This window comes from Pterocles gutturalis, unplaced genomic scaffold, assembly GCF_000699245.1.
Source record: "Pterocles gutturalis isolate BGI_N339 unplaced genomic scaffold, ASM69924v1 scaffold51101, whole genome shotgun sequence".
NCBI lineage: Eukaryota > Metazoa > Chordata > Aves > Pterocliformes > Pteroclidae > Pterocles > Pterocles gutturalis.
The window spans coordinates 400-14,553 of record NW_010107355.1 but is presented as its reverse complement, the minus strand read 5'-3'; the positions used below and the strand labels follow the sequence as shown (position 1 = coordinate 14,553).

At 36.3% G+C, this 14,154-nt stretch overlaps 1 protein-coding gene across 1 annotated transcript; it reads left to right on the top strand.

The window, feature by feature from the left end:
• Positions 1 to 851: 851 nt before the first annotated feature.
• LOC104472399 (putative homeodomain transcription factor 2) lies at positions 852 to 13,353 on the top strand (the record flags this gene model as incomplete). The annotated part of the gene is made up of 6 exons (XM_010088070.1): positions 852 to 908; positions 1,324 to 1,335; positions 4,485 to 4,554; positions 7,062 to 7,220; positions 12,321 to 12,486; positions 13,189 to 13,353. Coding segments are annotated over 6 exons (629 nt in total), but the record flags the coding sequence as incomplete, so codon positions are not given.
• Positions 13,354 to 14,154: the final 801 nt, after the last annotated feature.

Sequence of the window (14,154 nt, the reverse complement as noted above, 5' to 3'; positions counted from 1 at the left end):
TTGCCAGTGAAGACTGAGGTAAAGAAGTACTTGCAGGATCAGCATCTAGTCTTTCTATGATTCTGCTCTTATAAATACACAAAGTTTTCTGCAAGGCTGTGGTGAGGTAGAGCCTAGGAGAAAACAATTTTTATTCCATTTTTTTAATGAAAAACCTGTCCACATTTAGACAAAACTGAGATACTTAGATGAATATAATGAATAAATAAACTAGCAGCTTAACAGTAGTGAACAATTTTTGGAGTAGGTCTACTAGGAATATCATTTCATCAGTGCTTCAGTTGGAAAAGTGCTGTTTCCTGATATTCTTTGAGTTTCTCCTGGTCTGCAATCTAGTTGATTACCAGCCTGACCATGTGCATTGTTGCTGTGCAATCTTAAGAGATAAAGCTAAAGTCAGTGTGACTGTGAAAGTGGGTGGAATGGGAAAAATAGAGGGAGATTATTTTAAAAAGAATAAATAAATAAAATAAATAAATGCATGGTATTTTTTCTAAATTTAACTGAAAGACTGTGTCGGTGTTGCTGCTGGAGGTCTGCTCTCTGTCAGTACAGAGATTGGAATCCCAACGTGAGGCGGGAGGGTGTGTAGTGTTCCTGGTCCTCTGGCTTGCACAAGTCATGCGATGGGGCTGAGGCTCTGCTTGCCTCTCCCCTCTATCACAACTCGTTTACAGGTTAGCTAGATACGGTCCAGCCAAGATGGAATGGAAGAGATAAAGATTTCTTTGTAAATAAGTCTCCCCAAGGAAATAACCTGCTGTCTTCATGCTCGTCTTGTAAAGATTGTCTTGTTTGATCAATGTCTTTTAAAACCTAATGTAGATTTTTTTTGTGTGTATTCTTTTTAGATTGGGGCGTATGATCAACAAATATGGGAAAAATCAGTAGAGCAAAGAGAAATAAAGGTAAGAATATTATAGCATTTAAGCTCTTTTCGTTTGGTTGGTTATCAGTGGTGCTGTGTGTGGTTGTGTATGCTGGTGTAATTTACAATGTATGTGGTGGTATTTAATACTGGTAAAGTAAAACCAGACTTCTGGAGTGTAACCAAACGTAACCAGCATATTATACTCTATTTATTTTACATAATTAATAACGCTGCACCATTGAAAGTGCTGCATCTTTCTGTATGTCAGTACATTTTTTTTTTCTTTACAGTTATCATAAGTCAGGGCTTAGTTGTTTTAATACCTCTGTCTCTCACTTTTCTTTGTGATGAATTCTAATGTGAGTTATCTGAGCTCTCTTTACTTTCAGTTAGTTACCTTATACCTGCAGTTTACTTTTCCTCCTTTATGATGCTGTCATTGTTTTGTACAGTTTATTAGACTGGTAAGTACTTCAGGCTTTGTTTCCCTGAACAAGCAGTTTAACAGTGTTCTTTGCATTTTGGTTTAACTAACAGTGCCGTCAATGTCTGCCATGCTGCTTAATTGTTTTGGAGAAAAAGAAATCAATCGTATATGTAATAGTTTTATAGATTGTATATTATGTCATACTCCATGATGTTAAAGTTAATTTAATTAACATTTTCTTGCAATTAACTTATTTTTCTTTAAATACTGCACACAAGAAGTACGCTATTACTGCATGAGTTTCAAGGCATTGCTAATTCTTAGCATTAGTGAACTGTACATTGCTTCAGTTTCCTGGTGGGTGTTTTTTTTTTCCTCCCCTCTACTTAAACAGTTGAACCAAATGTGCTGGGGGGGCTTGTTTGTATTACATGGAAACTATTACTGACCTGAACTACAGAGTTCCCCAATTTCTGTACAAAAATCTACAAATTAACATTGTAGTTGGAGCTGATGGTATTTTTAGAAGTGCTTCTAAACCTGATGCCTGACTCTCGGCGGTGCTGTCAATCCCCGTCTTGCTGACCGCGCAGCCCCCTTCCCCAGCAGCACGGACAGCCGCGAGTCTGTCCCCCTGCTTCAGGAGTCTGATAATAACACATTAATGACGGTGTCTGTATGACTTTGTGTTGGCTGAGTTTAGTGTAATAATGGTAGCACTGGAACAGACTGCTAAGTTCCAGTATTGCACATTAACACCTTAATCTCAAAGCTACTACAGTACTGTTTATAAATGAACCTTACTAAAAATCTAAAAAATTAGTATTTTTTAGTAGAAAATCTGTTTCTGATACTATAAATTTACAGTTTAGTTAGAGCTATAATAGAATCTATTAATTTGAAAATTGCTGCAAAAGAATTTTTACAGTAGCAAGTATTTTTAAGCATTTTTGTTTAAACTTTTATTTTTTGTATTAGTTAGCTGAAATATGTTTGCTGAATAGAAATTATATTAACTAACTGGATGGGCCCAAACAGTATGAAACATTATGGATATATTTTTTTTAATTAACTTTAGTTTGAAACACTGCTGTTCTCCACATAGAACATTTAGAGACTGGAGAAATTGCAATAGAAATTATATTAACTAACTGGATGGGCCCAAACAGTATGAAACATTATGGATATATTTTTTTTAATTAACTTTAGTTTGAAACACTGCTGTTCTCCACATATATTACAGATATTTGTGGTGCATTTAGAGACTGAAGAAATTGCATCTTAAATGGAATTCTTTCACTTCGTGTGGCAAAGAGTAGAAGAACCAATTCAATATAGTCCATGAACACTGGAAGTGTTTGAGATTTGACCAATGGAATTTTTGAAGAATATGTCACCATTTCTTTTTGTATGAAAGATGCATCAAATTATACTGATGACTTTTTTTTTTTCAGAATTCTTTCTTTAAAGTGAAAACGTAATTTTAGCCACAGTGGTAAATTTTGCCTAGGATTGTGCATGTGTTTCCAGGGGGTTATTTTTCTAAGAGGCACATACCTCTTTATTTAGGCTTTCAAGAAAAATCTTGTGGCCCATAAACAGTAATACATTTTAAAATTATTATATAATTCAGCATTTTATTTTTAAGCTTTAGATCTTCTTTGTGAAACAGTGTCTCACTTATGCAAGATTTTGCAAGAATCTATATCTGGTTCTGGAATTATAATAATTTCCAGTTCTAATTACGGGCTTGTTTTCTCATTCCACATAAAATTACTGCAGTTTTAAGACTGCTGTTCTGTAAAAATCTTGCACATTAAGCTCTTTGCAGTGCTTAAGTCTACAATACAACTGGTTTTCTGTATTTTTCATCCACAGAGCACATTTTGTCCTGTCTGTGTTTCAGTTCTATGTACAAATTTTGTTTTCTTTCAAGCAAAATTTAATTTTTCTGACACATCAAGTGATGACTATGTCTAGTTAGTTGTGAAGTGTTTTTTTGGTTTTTTTTTTATTTCAGCATGAAAAATAAATCCAGTTGAATTTAGATGTGAGAAATATTTTGAACTACACTACCTATTTGGACAATTTGCTTGGTACTGTTCTTATGAAGGTTAACGTTACTAGATTTCAGTGATCTTTCATTGATAATAATTTCATTTTTCTGCTTTCATCTGAGTTTAATGTTTATGTTTAAGTAATAAATGTTTTTACATGTGGATGAAATATGACAGTGGTGAAAATCTGCAGTTCACCAGTGAATTTACTGCTTTTTGAATGAAAACAGTTAAACCACTTCCACCATAATTCCATTTCTATGCAAAACATTTTTTGAAATATTATGTTTTACTTTGTATGGATTGCACTCTGTGGAATCATTATTGACTAATGTGGTGAAGATACTAGTCTAAAGGGGTCAGAATAAACTCACAACTGCGTCTGAGGCTTGAGAGTACAGGATCACATAGCATTAAAAACAATCTTGAAAATTTTGCAAAATAGTTTGGCTCTTCAGTGAAGGAAGATGCCATTTCTTTAAGACAAAGTAAGCTTGCTTTTTTTTTTTTTTTTCCCTGCTGCTTTCCTGTTGTGTGGGGGTTTATTCCCCTCCTTTTAACAGGCTAATCTGTATTCACTATTAAGAAAAATTCAATACTTTTCTAGAATTTGGATTTCTGACATTAGACCTTGCTGATTAGTGGCTCCTGCATTACAACACGATTTACTGTCTAGGTCTGGAGCTAAGGAGTTGTAATGTAAGCATTTTGTGAGGTTTAACTAGACATCTAAGGAGAAAAGAGATTCAGGAAAGTTAATTTGTTGCAAGAGTTCTGAACACCTAATATACATGTATTACTAATTCTTGCAAGTGTGTGCATATGCTGTCTGCATAATCCCAAGCCATGGGAGAGGAGTGCTCAGTGCCTTACTATGATTGAAAAGTTACCTAATGGGTCAGTAATTGGTTGGGTTTTGTTTAGATTGTAGAGTGTATAAAAGACATTTATGGTGTCTTGTTCCTTGGAATGTTAATTTTATAGTACTTTAAATCTATGAGGTTGACATATTTGTCTGAATTTCGATAGCAGTGTAGGTTAAATACAATTACTGACCACATAGAAATATTTTCTTTTGTGATGTCTGTCATCTGCATGAATGTATTTTGATAGTATTTGCCTCTTGCAGGGTTTGAGAAACAAACCAAAGAAAACAGGACATGTGAAACCAGACCTCATAGATGTTGATCTTGTAAGAGGTAGGTCCTGAGCTACCTCTTAGTATAAAATTTCTCAGTATAAAAATAACTGCCATCCTGTGTCTTGTAACAAGATTGTATTAATAAGTATTAAAAAAAAAATCAACCTTATGTACCTCTTCTCTAAAGAAGATGAATAGGAAATAGTTAAACGATGACCCTTAAATTAAACTGACGGCTTAATAACTTTATTTATATTTTGTTGTATAGATTTAGATTTTGAAAAAAAGAAACAGGTGGGTTGTCATGTCTCAAAGTTTTGGAGTTGTTAGTTCAAAAAAATCCTTTTGTCCTGCATTCAGAATTCTTCTGAATCTTCTGACATCTAGAAGAAAGGTTATGTTGAAATTTCTGGAGAGCAAAATTGTATAGGCCTTGAATATTTCTTGCCCGTTTTAAATAACAAAACTGCAACAAAGGGTCAGATGATATGAGACTTTTTGAAATGTCTTTATTTAGCCTTAATTTATTTTTATCTTTATTTGGTTTCTCTCATGCCTTGTGAAGGCTAGGGAAAATATTATTTAGCATTTTTTTCCCTGAGCCCAGCAGCCAGCACAGTCTCCTGAATCCGTTCCAGGTCGTGCTCTTTGAGTTCAGTCTCAAATTAACCTGAAGCACCCGGCTGTGCTCTCGTCCTTAGGGCTGCACAGGCACCCTCACACCCAGAGCTGGCCTGGAGAGACCCACGCACCCCCTTGCTCCCAGCCGCTTCACCCCTCACCAGTTAGCCTGCCTTGGCCTTCGCTGGCGCTTGCACGCCTGCGCTCGCTCGGGGTGCTGGCACTGCCGACACATGGCCCCCTGGCTTCGTGCTCTGATGTCTGCCTCCCGGTGCTGGCACTCGACCCCTGTTCGCATGCATGCACACAGAATAGACCACTCCCTGCCCAGGGGAGAGTTAAAGGATTTTAATAAGAAGATCGTGCAGCACTCACCGGGCATGTGGCGGGGCCAGACAGGCAGCGTGCTGAGCAGCAGCTATTTACACATGACCTGTCCTTTTTATCCACTTACCCCACACCTTCCCCACACTCCCTAAATTACCTAAACCTCTCCTGTCTCCCACCCTTGTTTTTTTCTCTAAAGGTCCCACATGAAGTCCTGTGCAATTTGAGCTCCTCCTCCTCTCAATCCCCTAATGAGTCCCATGTCCCTGGGCAGCAACCCCCTTTCCTCTGGAAGGGGATCTGGAGAGCTGCTCCCGATGGCTCATGGTGGTAATTTCACAGCTGGACAAGGGGGCTGATGGCTCTGCTGGGACACAGCCTAGGGAGGGGCCTGGTCAAGGCATTCCTTAGTTTGGATTCCTGCCTGCTCTTGTGCTTCTGTCCTGCTCTGGGCCTGCTTGCTTGGACCTTCCATGGGCTGATGGCTCCAGGGATGGGTCTAGAAGAACCCAGCAGGGTATTATTTGGGCTCCCACTCCTGCTGTTTGCTCTTTGAGCTCCTCTGTGGGTGTGCAGATGACCTTTTATCACATCACCTGATGATATAACTTTTTAAATATGGGAATGTGTGAGAAAGAAACAAGGTGAAATACCATTTGAACTTTAAAGAAACAGAACTGAAAAATAAATGTAGGAATTAAGGAACAGCTGTAGGCCTCTTCAGTATGGTGATATACATGAATAGCATTTAAATGACTGCTCTGCATGGGTGTTTAAGTTGGCATTAACCTAGGTCCAGTACTGGTAGTGTTTTACCTGTGCCAGCACAGAACTCAGAAATGCCAGTTCTGCTTGTCAACAAGGTGGAGATGGCGTAGCAGCACGCGGTAGTTGCCCTTTACAAGCAGTAACCTCGGCATAATTTAAGTCACACCCCCCTTAAGTAAATGTTACACAGTTTTCTAGCTGCCAGAGAAGTGGGCGTTTGCAAGAAAAAGAAACAGAGGTATATGAGAGAGAAAGGACACTTGAATGAGTGAGGTGAAAAAGGGTGTAGAAGGAGAGATAATGATAAATTATTCTTTGGGTGGCTTCCCTGTTCCCCATTGAACAGATAGTCCTCTGCACCTCTCAGCTTCATTGCATTTTCGTGAATGACATGGCTGGAGCAATTCACAGATGTTGATGTTTTAAATCCCTTTGTAGTGTCTGGGAAGGGCTCTGCTGTGTTTGCGCAGGCATGTGGAGTTTCCATATGACTTCCTGTTGCTTCGTATCGAGTTTCTGATACCTCAGTGAAACAGAATAATTTTTAATAATTTGTTTTAAAATAATTTTGACATAGTAAGAAATAGCAGTGTTTTATTATTCACACATTTCAAAATCTAGGTATTTGTAGGAGTTCCTGATAATAGCAGTCAAGAGGGCACCAACAATTTATGCAGATTTTAGATTGAGGAGATAGTGAAATGGTGGAAGTATGAGATTTATTCAAATTATTATGTTTAATCACTGCTACTTTAAATAACTATCTTAACTTCTCTGCTGTTGAACAACAAAAGTTATTATTAGCCATTAGCAATTAAATATATTGAAATTTCTTTTATTTTTTTAAAGGATCTGCTTTTGCTAAAGCAAAACCTGAAAGTCCTTGGACATCTCTGACCCGCAAAGGAATTGTGAGAGTTGTTTTCTTTCCATTCTTCTACAGCTGGTGGCTGCAAGTGACATCAAGAGTCATCTTTTTCTGGCTGCTGGTTCTTTACCTTCTTCAAGGTAGAGTTGGATTAAAGGATCATCTTCAACTGAATGCCTTGTTTTAACCTTATGGAAGCTGCTGTATGTTTCTTGGTTCACTTTATGCTGTTAAGGTTCGTTCCAGTATTTTCTGAAATATTGGAATGACACAGTCTCAAGCATGTATCTTTTGGTTAGTATTTCTTTTACATGTGTAAGGGAGGCATACTAAAAATTTCAGGATTTCCTCACAGGCTCTCTTCAGCATTTAGCACACATTAGTTTCTCATCTCTGTATACAATTTAGGTTTCCAGGACTATCTAATTTAGTTCAGGACTGAGCAATATCAAAGGAACCTTTGGTTTAGGCAGTGTATTTTGTCTTGGCCTTTTGGTCTTTCTGGTACTGGTGCAGATCAAGAGCTCTGATCAAGAAACAAGCAAGGCCAAACCACAAGGTGCATGTTGCTTATGCAGTCTGGTAGGCTGATCTGTTTGTCCAGCTTCCAGTTGTCCTTCCATGTGTTATTTTGTCACATCAGAGGCAGTAAACTTTGGGCTTATACTTTGGTCAGACCTCAGCAGTGCTCCTAAATGACTGGCAGATGGGGTTTACTGTCCTATGTGCTTCTGCTCTTTTTTCCATTGCAATGAGGAGACTATGCATCTTAATTTTATATTTTCTAGATTATAGAAGGACTTTTGAGTGACTGTTAATGAACAGAAGGCAATTCACAGCTTTTGGGATGCTCAGTCTTGAGTTCTAGTAATCTGACTTCGTGCTTCTCTTAATTATATGCAATTTATAAGAGGAAAACTAGAAAGGGAAGAATGTAACATAGTGAATCAGTATCTAACAGTGTGAAAGTCACCAAAAGAATAAGTGTGTCAGAAGCATTTACGACAGAAATGGAACAGAAGGTTAATGAAAGTTGGGAGCAATATAAAAACCCTGAGAAGCTAAATGACTGATAAGTTTTCTGCTGAAATCCAATTAAAATACAATATTACTTTTTCAATTTTGCCATCTGTCCTTGCATTTGTGAATCACTACATCATTTGGAAATTGTATTTAAAACAAGAAATTGAGTTTAAAAAAAAAAAAAGATGACAGGGCCTCTTGTGTGATGGTGTTAGCAGCTATAAAATGAACTTCACAGTGCCAGTGCCCTAAAACTTGAAATATAGACAAATACTCATGTGGTCTCCTGTCAAAACTTCTCCTTATCCCCATTTCTGAGATAGGTGCTTAAGAAGTATTGTTGTGTGTGTTAGCATTTGTGTATTCTATGGGAAGTGATCCTATAGTGTTAATAATTTTAATCCCATTTATAGTAATACAGGTAGTAAAATGCATAAGTTATAGTTCGTTTGTTAACGTGTTCGTAGGTGGCTTATTCTGAGAAACACCATTATAATAATTTTTTATGTTCCCATTCTTAAATTTATTTTAAAAATATACCCATACTTAATTTGTGGAGCCCTCATAAGACTCTAAAAGCAGCAAAACAGTAAGACAATGCAGATTCTGAGTGCAAGCAAGATTTTTTTTTTTTTAAGGACATTGATTACAGAGCTATCTTGTAATTAACTTATTTTCCTTCAGATTTCTTGGGATTTACTAAAGATGTGGTTGGAATGGATCATGTCTGTAATCCATGTAGTCTATAATATGACAAAATACTTTAGACATTTCTGAGGTTGTGAGTTAACAAATAGTGGAAAAGAACTAACAGCATTGCATATTGCACTATAATCCGACTCTTTGAAACAGTTGTCATTTAAATTGTGTTGAATTAACTCTAGAGTTTTGGATGGTTTTTTAAATAAATTGAAAGACTTACAATGTCCGTGGAAATGAAATCAAATTGCAAAATCTTTTATTGGACACTATTTAAAACACCCCCCCTCAAGCCTCTCCTTCTAGCACTGCTATGTAAGTTTTGCTTATATTTTACTCAGAAGGTGTGCTCAGTTATTAATTTTGTACAAAAATAAGGCAGCACCAAAACATCCATAATCTATTACGAAAACTTAACAACAAATCATTTTAAATTCCAGTGGCTGTATTTCTGCCCTGAATATGAATTTTCTGTTGTAGCTTGAAATTTCTGTGATCATTACAGATTATCACTGGCACTGTTGTAAAGTGGTTTGACTTTATTTTGTCTATGTATTTAGTTAAATGATATTGTTTAATTATGAAGTATTTTCTATAGATTTATGAACTGCATTACTTGGAATTATTGCTTTGAAATTGATTAGATTTAGCAGGATACTTGCTAGCATTTATGTAAGTCTACAGAAAAGAATTATTTTCTTGGCTGTAGATTTAAAGTCCAGATTTTATTTGCATTGGTTTCCTTTAGTGTAAAGTATTAGCAAAATGTGTGATAAGAGAACTACAGAGAAATGTTTTTTCCCAAGGTCATGGAACAGGCTGATGAATTAAGGTAGAAGTAAAACCTTTTTCTTCCTGACTCCATATCCATTTAGTTTATAGCATTACCTCATTTTTGCTTTAAAAGTGTTTCTATATTGTAATAGGAAAATTTAGGGTGAAATTACAGTGTGTATCTCTATTGTATGTTTCTTAAGTATGAAACAAGAAACCTTAATAGTGACATAATGATTGTTTATTGTGGTAGGATACATATATATGTATGTATGTGTTTTTAAACTTGGTAATACAAATATTTCAAAGCTTTAACTGCTATAAAAATAAATGTTTGTTGGTCTTTGAAACGTACAGTTGCTTTCTTTGATACAGCTTTTTTCTCTATATGATATAATTTCATTTGTGTCTTTTTCACAAAATAAACCACTGCAATTTAGAAAAGTAGAAGTCCAGATACTATAAATAAGTAAAGAAATAATTAAAAGTGGTGTGAGAAATTCTATTCCAAGACCTCGGTACTGGTAGGAGCAATTCTAGGATAATCTGAACTACAGTGTATTGGCAGACTGTGCAGAAACAAGTTCTTGGATTTCCCTCCAATCCTACTGAAAAGATCAGGAGATTGGTAGTATTTTCTTAAATCTGTGTGAAACTTCATGGTAGGAATGTGCAATTTATGGATTTTTAACTTCTGTAAGGAGATGTTTACTTTTTAATTACTCTGCTTTGCTAAATGTTTTCTAAGTAGCAGAGGAAATCTTATAGTGTTTGAAATTATTTTGTGGAGACCTACCCCTGCAAATCATTTCACATGGATCTGTGGAGCTTTGTGTTCTCAGAAGTATATGTTTATCCAAATTGTATGGTAGAAATCAAAATTCGCTACTTACTTACACTTTATACCTTACGAAGCTAGTTGAAACACAAATACGCTCATTTGAAAGAGGTAATATTATTTGTGCCTTTTACTATCTGTACCTTTTTTGTTTATTTTTTAAGAAGTTGGATTTCTGATTGATGCATACTGTCTTTCTGAGAAATCTCATGGTAAAAACTTAGTCCGCATGTAATAAATGATACCTTATGTCTTCTACGTAAGACTTCTGTGCTTGAATTTGGGAAAAAGACTGATGGAAAATTAGACGTAGATTACCACAATCAAAAATAATTCAATTGTTTTGTACATTCATCATGTTTCTAATACTGGTTATCTTGATAAACGTTATTTAATGAAAAACAGGTCTAATCTCTTTTTAGTGGAAAACATCGCATCCAGGTATCTGCTGTGTTAGGTGTGGCTTCATGTGATATATTTTAGGTGTTTGAATGTGGCACATAAATTTGCATGTGGCTGTATTTTTTTCAATTAATTTTAGTAAAGAACTGATGAAAGCAAACTTGTACTATCTATTTCTTGTGCTAGGAGCAGGTTTAAGTTCTTGTACCACTAAGACTTTCACGTGCTCATGGGATCTGCAGATGTTAAGCACAGAGAATTAGTCCCCTGTTCTGTTTCTGAGTTGTTTCTTGGATTCTGTTTTTTTTCTTGGTAGCTTCTCTCAGCTGAGGTGCAGAACACAGCATTTCAAGCCACAGAGGCAGAGCAACAAGAACATACAATACGCAGAGAAAAGAGAGGGGTTGCCTTTTCCGTCTGCCCCATGCCTGTTCAGTGTGTTTAGATTGACCTGAAGCCTGTAGAGACATTTTGAGGTTGTAGAAGTTGTTGGGCTCTTGGTACAGGAGCAAGATCTGTGTGGGTGTTGGCTTTATATGAAAAGATGGTTATAGAGTTACAAAATTAACAGTTATCTATGGAATTGGAAGCTGCCCCTTTTCCAACCACAAGTGCTAGTTGGAGTCCTGGTCACTTCAGCTGGACTGCTTCGTAGTTTACATGGTTTGTCTTTGATCTTTCCTCATCACTAGACAATATACACACAAGGATATATGAAATGTATGCAGGGTTGCACTTACGCATGTCTGTCCATCCATATGGACAATTTTGTCCTTTGACTAGAATATGGAGTTTAAAATGCATTCTGCTAGAGAATATAAAGAGTTTCTGTCTCAAGTCCGTTGGTCTTTACAGTGTTGAAGTGTGGTTCCACAGAATCACAGGCTAGTTGAGGTTGGCAGGGACCTCTGGAGCTTGTCTAGTCTGAATCCCTGCTCAAAGCAGGGTCAGCTAGAACAGATTACTCAGGGCCGTGTCCAGTCAACATTTGAATATCTCAAGGATGGAGAGACTTCAGCCTGTCTGGACAATGTGCTCTTTGTTTGATGAGTCCTACATTCACCTTCCTTGTTGGATTGTGCTGCATCTTTTTAGGTGATACAGAATTTAATTTATTTGGGTTGCTTTAAGGATGACAGTTGCTTTTTGTTTTTGAGTCCTACTGAAGTTTCACCTTAAACTTGTTTCATGACAGATCTAGCTTCCCAAAGTGTTCCCCCCCGCCCCTTATTTCAGTCTGCTGCCTTTTTTTGAGAAACAGCTGTAATACCACAAGTTTAAAAGAAGAGATGGATGTTAAGACAGTAGGCAACTGTTTAACTCTTTATTATTGCCTATTTCATTGCAATTATAATTCCTTCCTCTCGGAATTACGTGGGTTGGTTTAAAATGAAGGTGGAGGGCTACATCTGACTGTTTCTCTTTTTGACAAAAGCCATATAATGAGTTGGCCGTTTCAGACATTTCAAATGTTGAACTCAACTTAATTTCCCTTCTTTTCCAGTTGCTGCTGTAGTGTTATTCTATACAGCCCAGAGCCCACATAATATACCTCTGACTGAAGTAATTGGGCCAATATGGCTAATGTTGCTACTTGGAACTGTGCATTGTCAGATTGTTTCAACACGAACTCCTAAGCCACCTCCCAGCACAGGGGGTAAAAGAAGAAGGTATCGTCTGTGTTAAAGTACTCTGTTATCATTTAGGATTGTTAAACTATTCTGAAGAACGTGCATGAAAAAATGTAGGGGTTTACAGTATCTGCTTTGCAAGAGATGAGAAATTGGTGTTCTGTTTTTTTATCTGAAACTTTATAATGAGTGCTTAATTGGTGCTCTTTAACTTTTATGCATTTACTAATTTATGCATTGTTTTATTTGAATTTTAATGCATTGAATCTGACATTTTGCCTCAAAACAGTTTGTATCTGAATAGTGGTGGAATGACAGTATTTATATTACTGCAGATTTGGTTTTAGAACTCTGTAATACTGACTAATGATCTCTGTGGGAAACGTACATTAAAGGAGATGCTATTGGAAGCGTAGAACTTATGTCTTCCAACACTTCACTGAGTATGGTTTGCTACAGTAAATTGTCCCATTAAAATGGGAAAGCCTGCAGTAGTGACTTTTGCAGGTCTAAGCCTTTGATGATGAGATTAAATGTATTTTGAGTTTAAGTGTTATGATAATGAATAAGTGTTATGCTTAGTTTTATTAAATGGAGTCTATTAAGTTGACATGATAAAGCTTTAGCAAAATATTTTGAGATGTTTCTTGTTTTTTGCATGCTTAAACTGCTGAACATGTTACAGAAGTAGTAGATTGCACTTATAAAGCTACCTTCCAATTTTAATCTCTTCTGATGAAGGAAATTAAGGAAAGCAGCACATTTGGAAGTACATAGGGAAGGAGATGGCTCTAGTACCACAGATAACACACAGGAGGGAACAGTGCAGAGCTACGGTACAAGCACCTCTTGCAGTATTGGCGCTGTCTTCAGAGATATCTGGCATGCTGCTTTCTTTTTATCAGGGTTTGTATTTATTCAAGGCTACATATGTGTTAGAGATGCACTATCCCTTTTTTAAAAATAAGTAAACATTGATCTAATGATTAAGCTTGTATTGATCCAGCTTTTGTTCTTAATAGTAAACTCATCTCAGTATTTGAACATGTACTAATACATTGTTTCTTGACTTTGTAAATGCTTATGCAATAATTTTGAAAAGATACTGAATTAACTTCTAGTTAAATTATATTTTGATGTAGGAGTACTCTGTGTGGGCTATCAGGAACCAACCAACTCGGTTTCTCAATTTTAATCCAATGAGAAAATTCAACTCTTTAATTTTACTTTATTACATTAGCTGCTTATTACTCTGAGAGAATGCTTATTGAACTGTATCACTGTCATCAAATCACACTTTTTCTGAAGGAAAAGCCTTCAGGATTCAAATAGTCACAGTGTTTAGTTTATAAATGAATACTGAAGATACATTTTTTTAATGACTGGAGGAAACAACTAACCCTGTTATGTTCCAGAGCTGCTTTGCGTATGATCAATCTGCTAATGCAGTGCTCTGGGCAATTAAAAAGGTTTTTAAAAATGCATTCTGTTGCAGTCTGTGTTCAAGATATGCTATACACGCAGCATTGTGAGTGCTATGTATCAGCATTTATTAATAAGAGAAAATACGCTCATAAAATAGTGTGAAATTGAGAAAAGGGATACTGCAAGTTATATTGATGTTTTGTTGTGCATGCTGCATCTTAAATATGGCAACACTAACGTCTGTGAAATGTGCTCTTAACCACTAGTAAAGCTTATCTTATG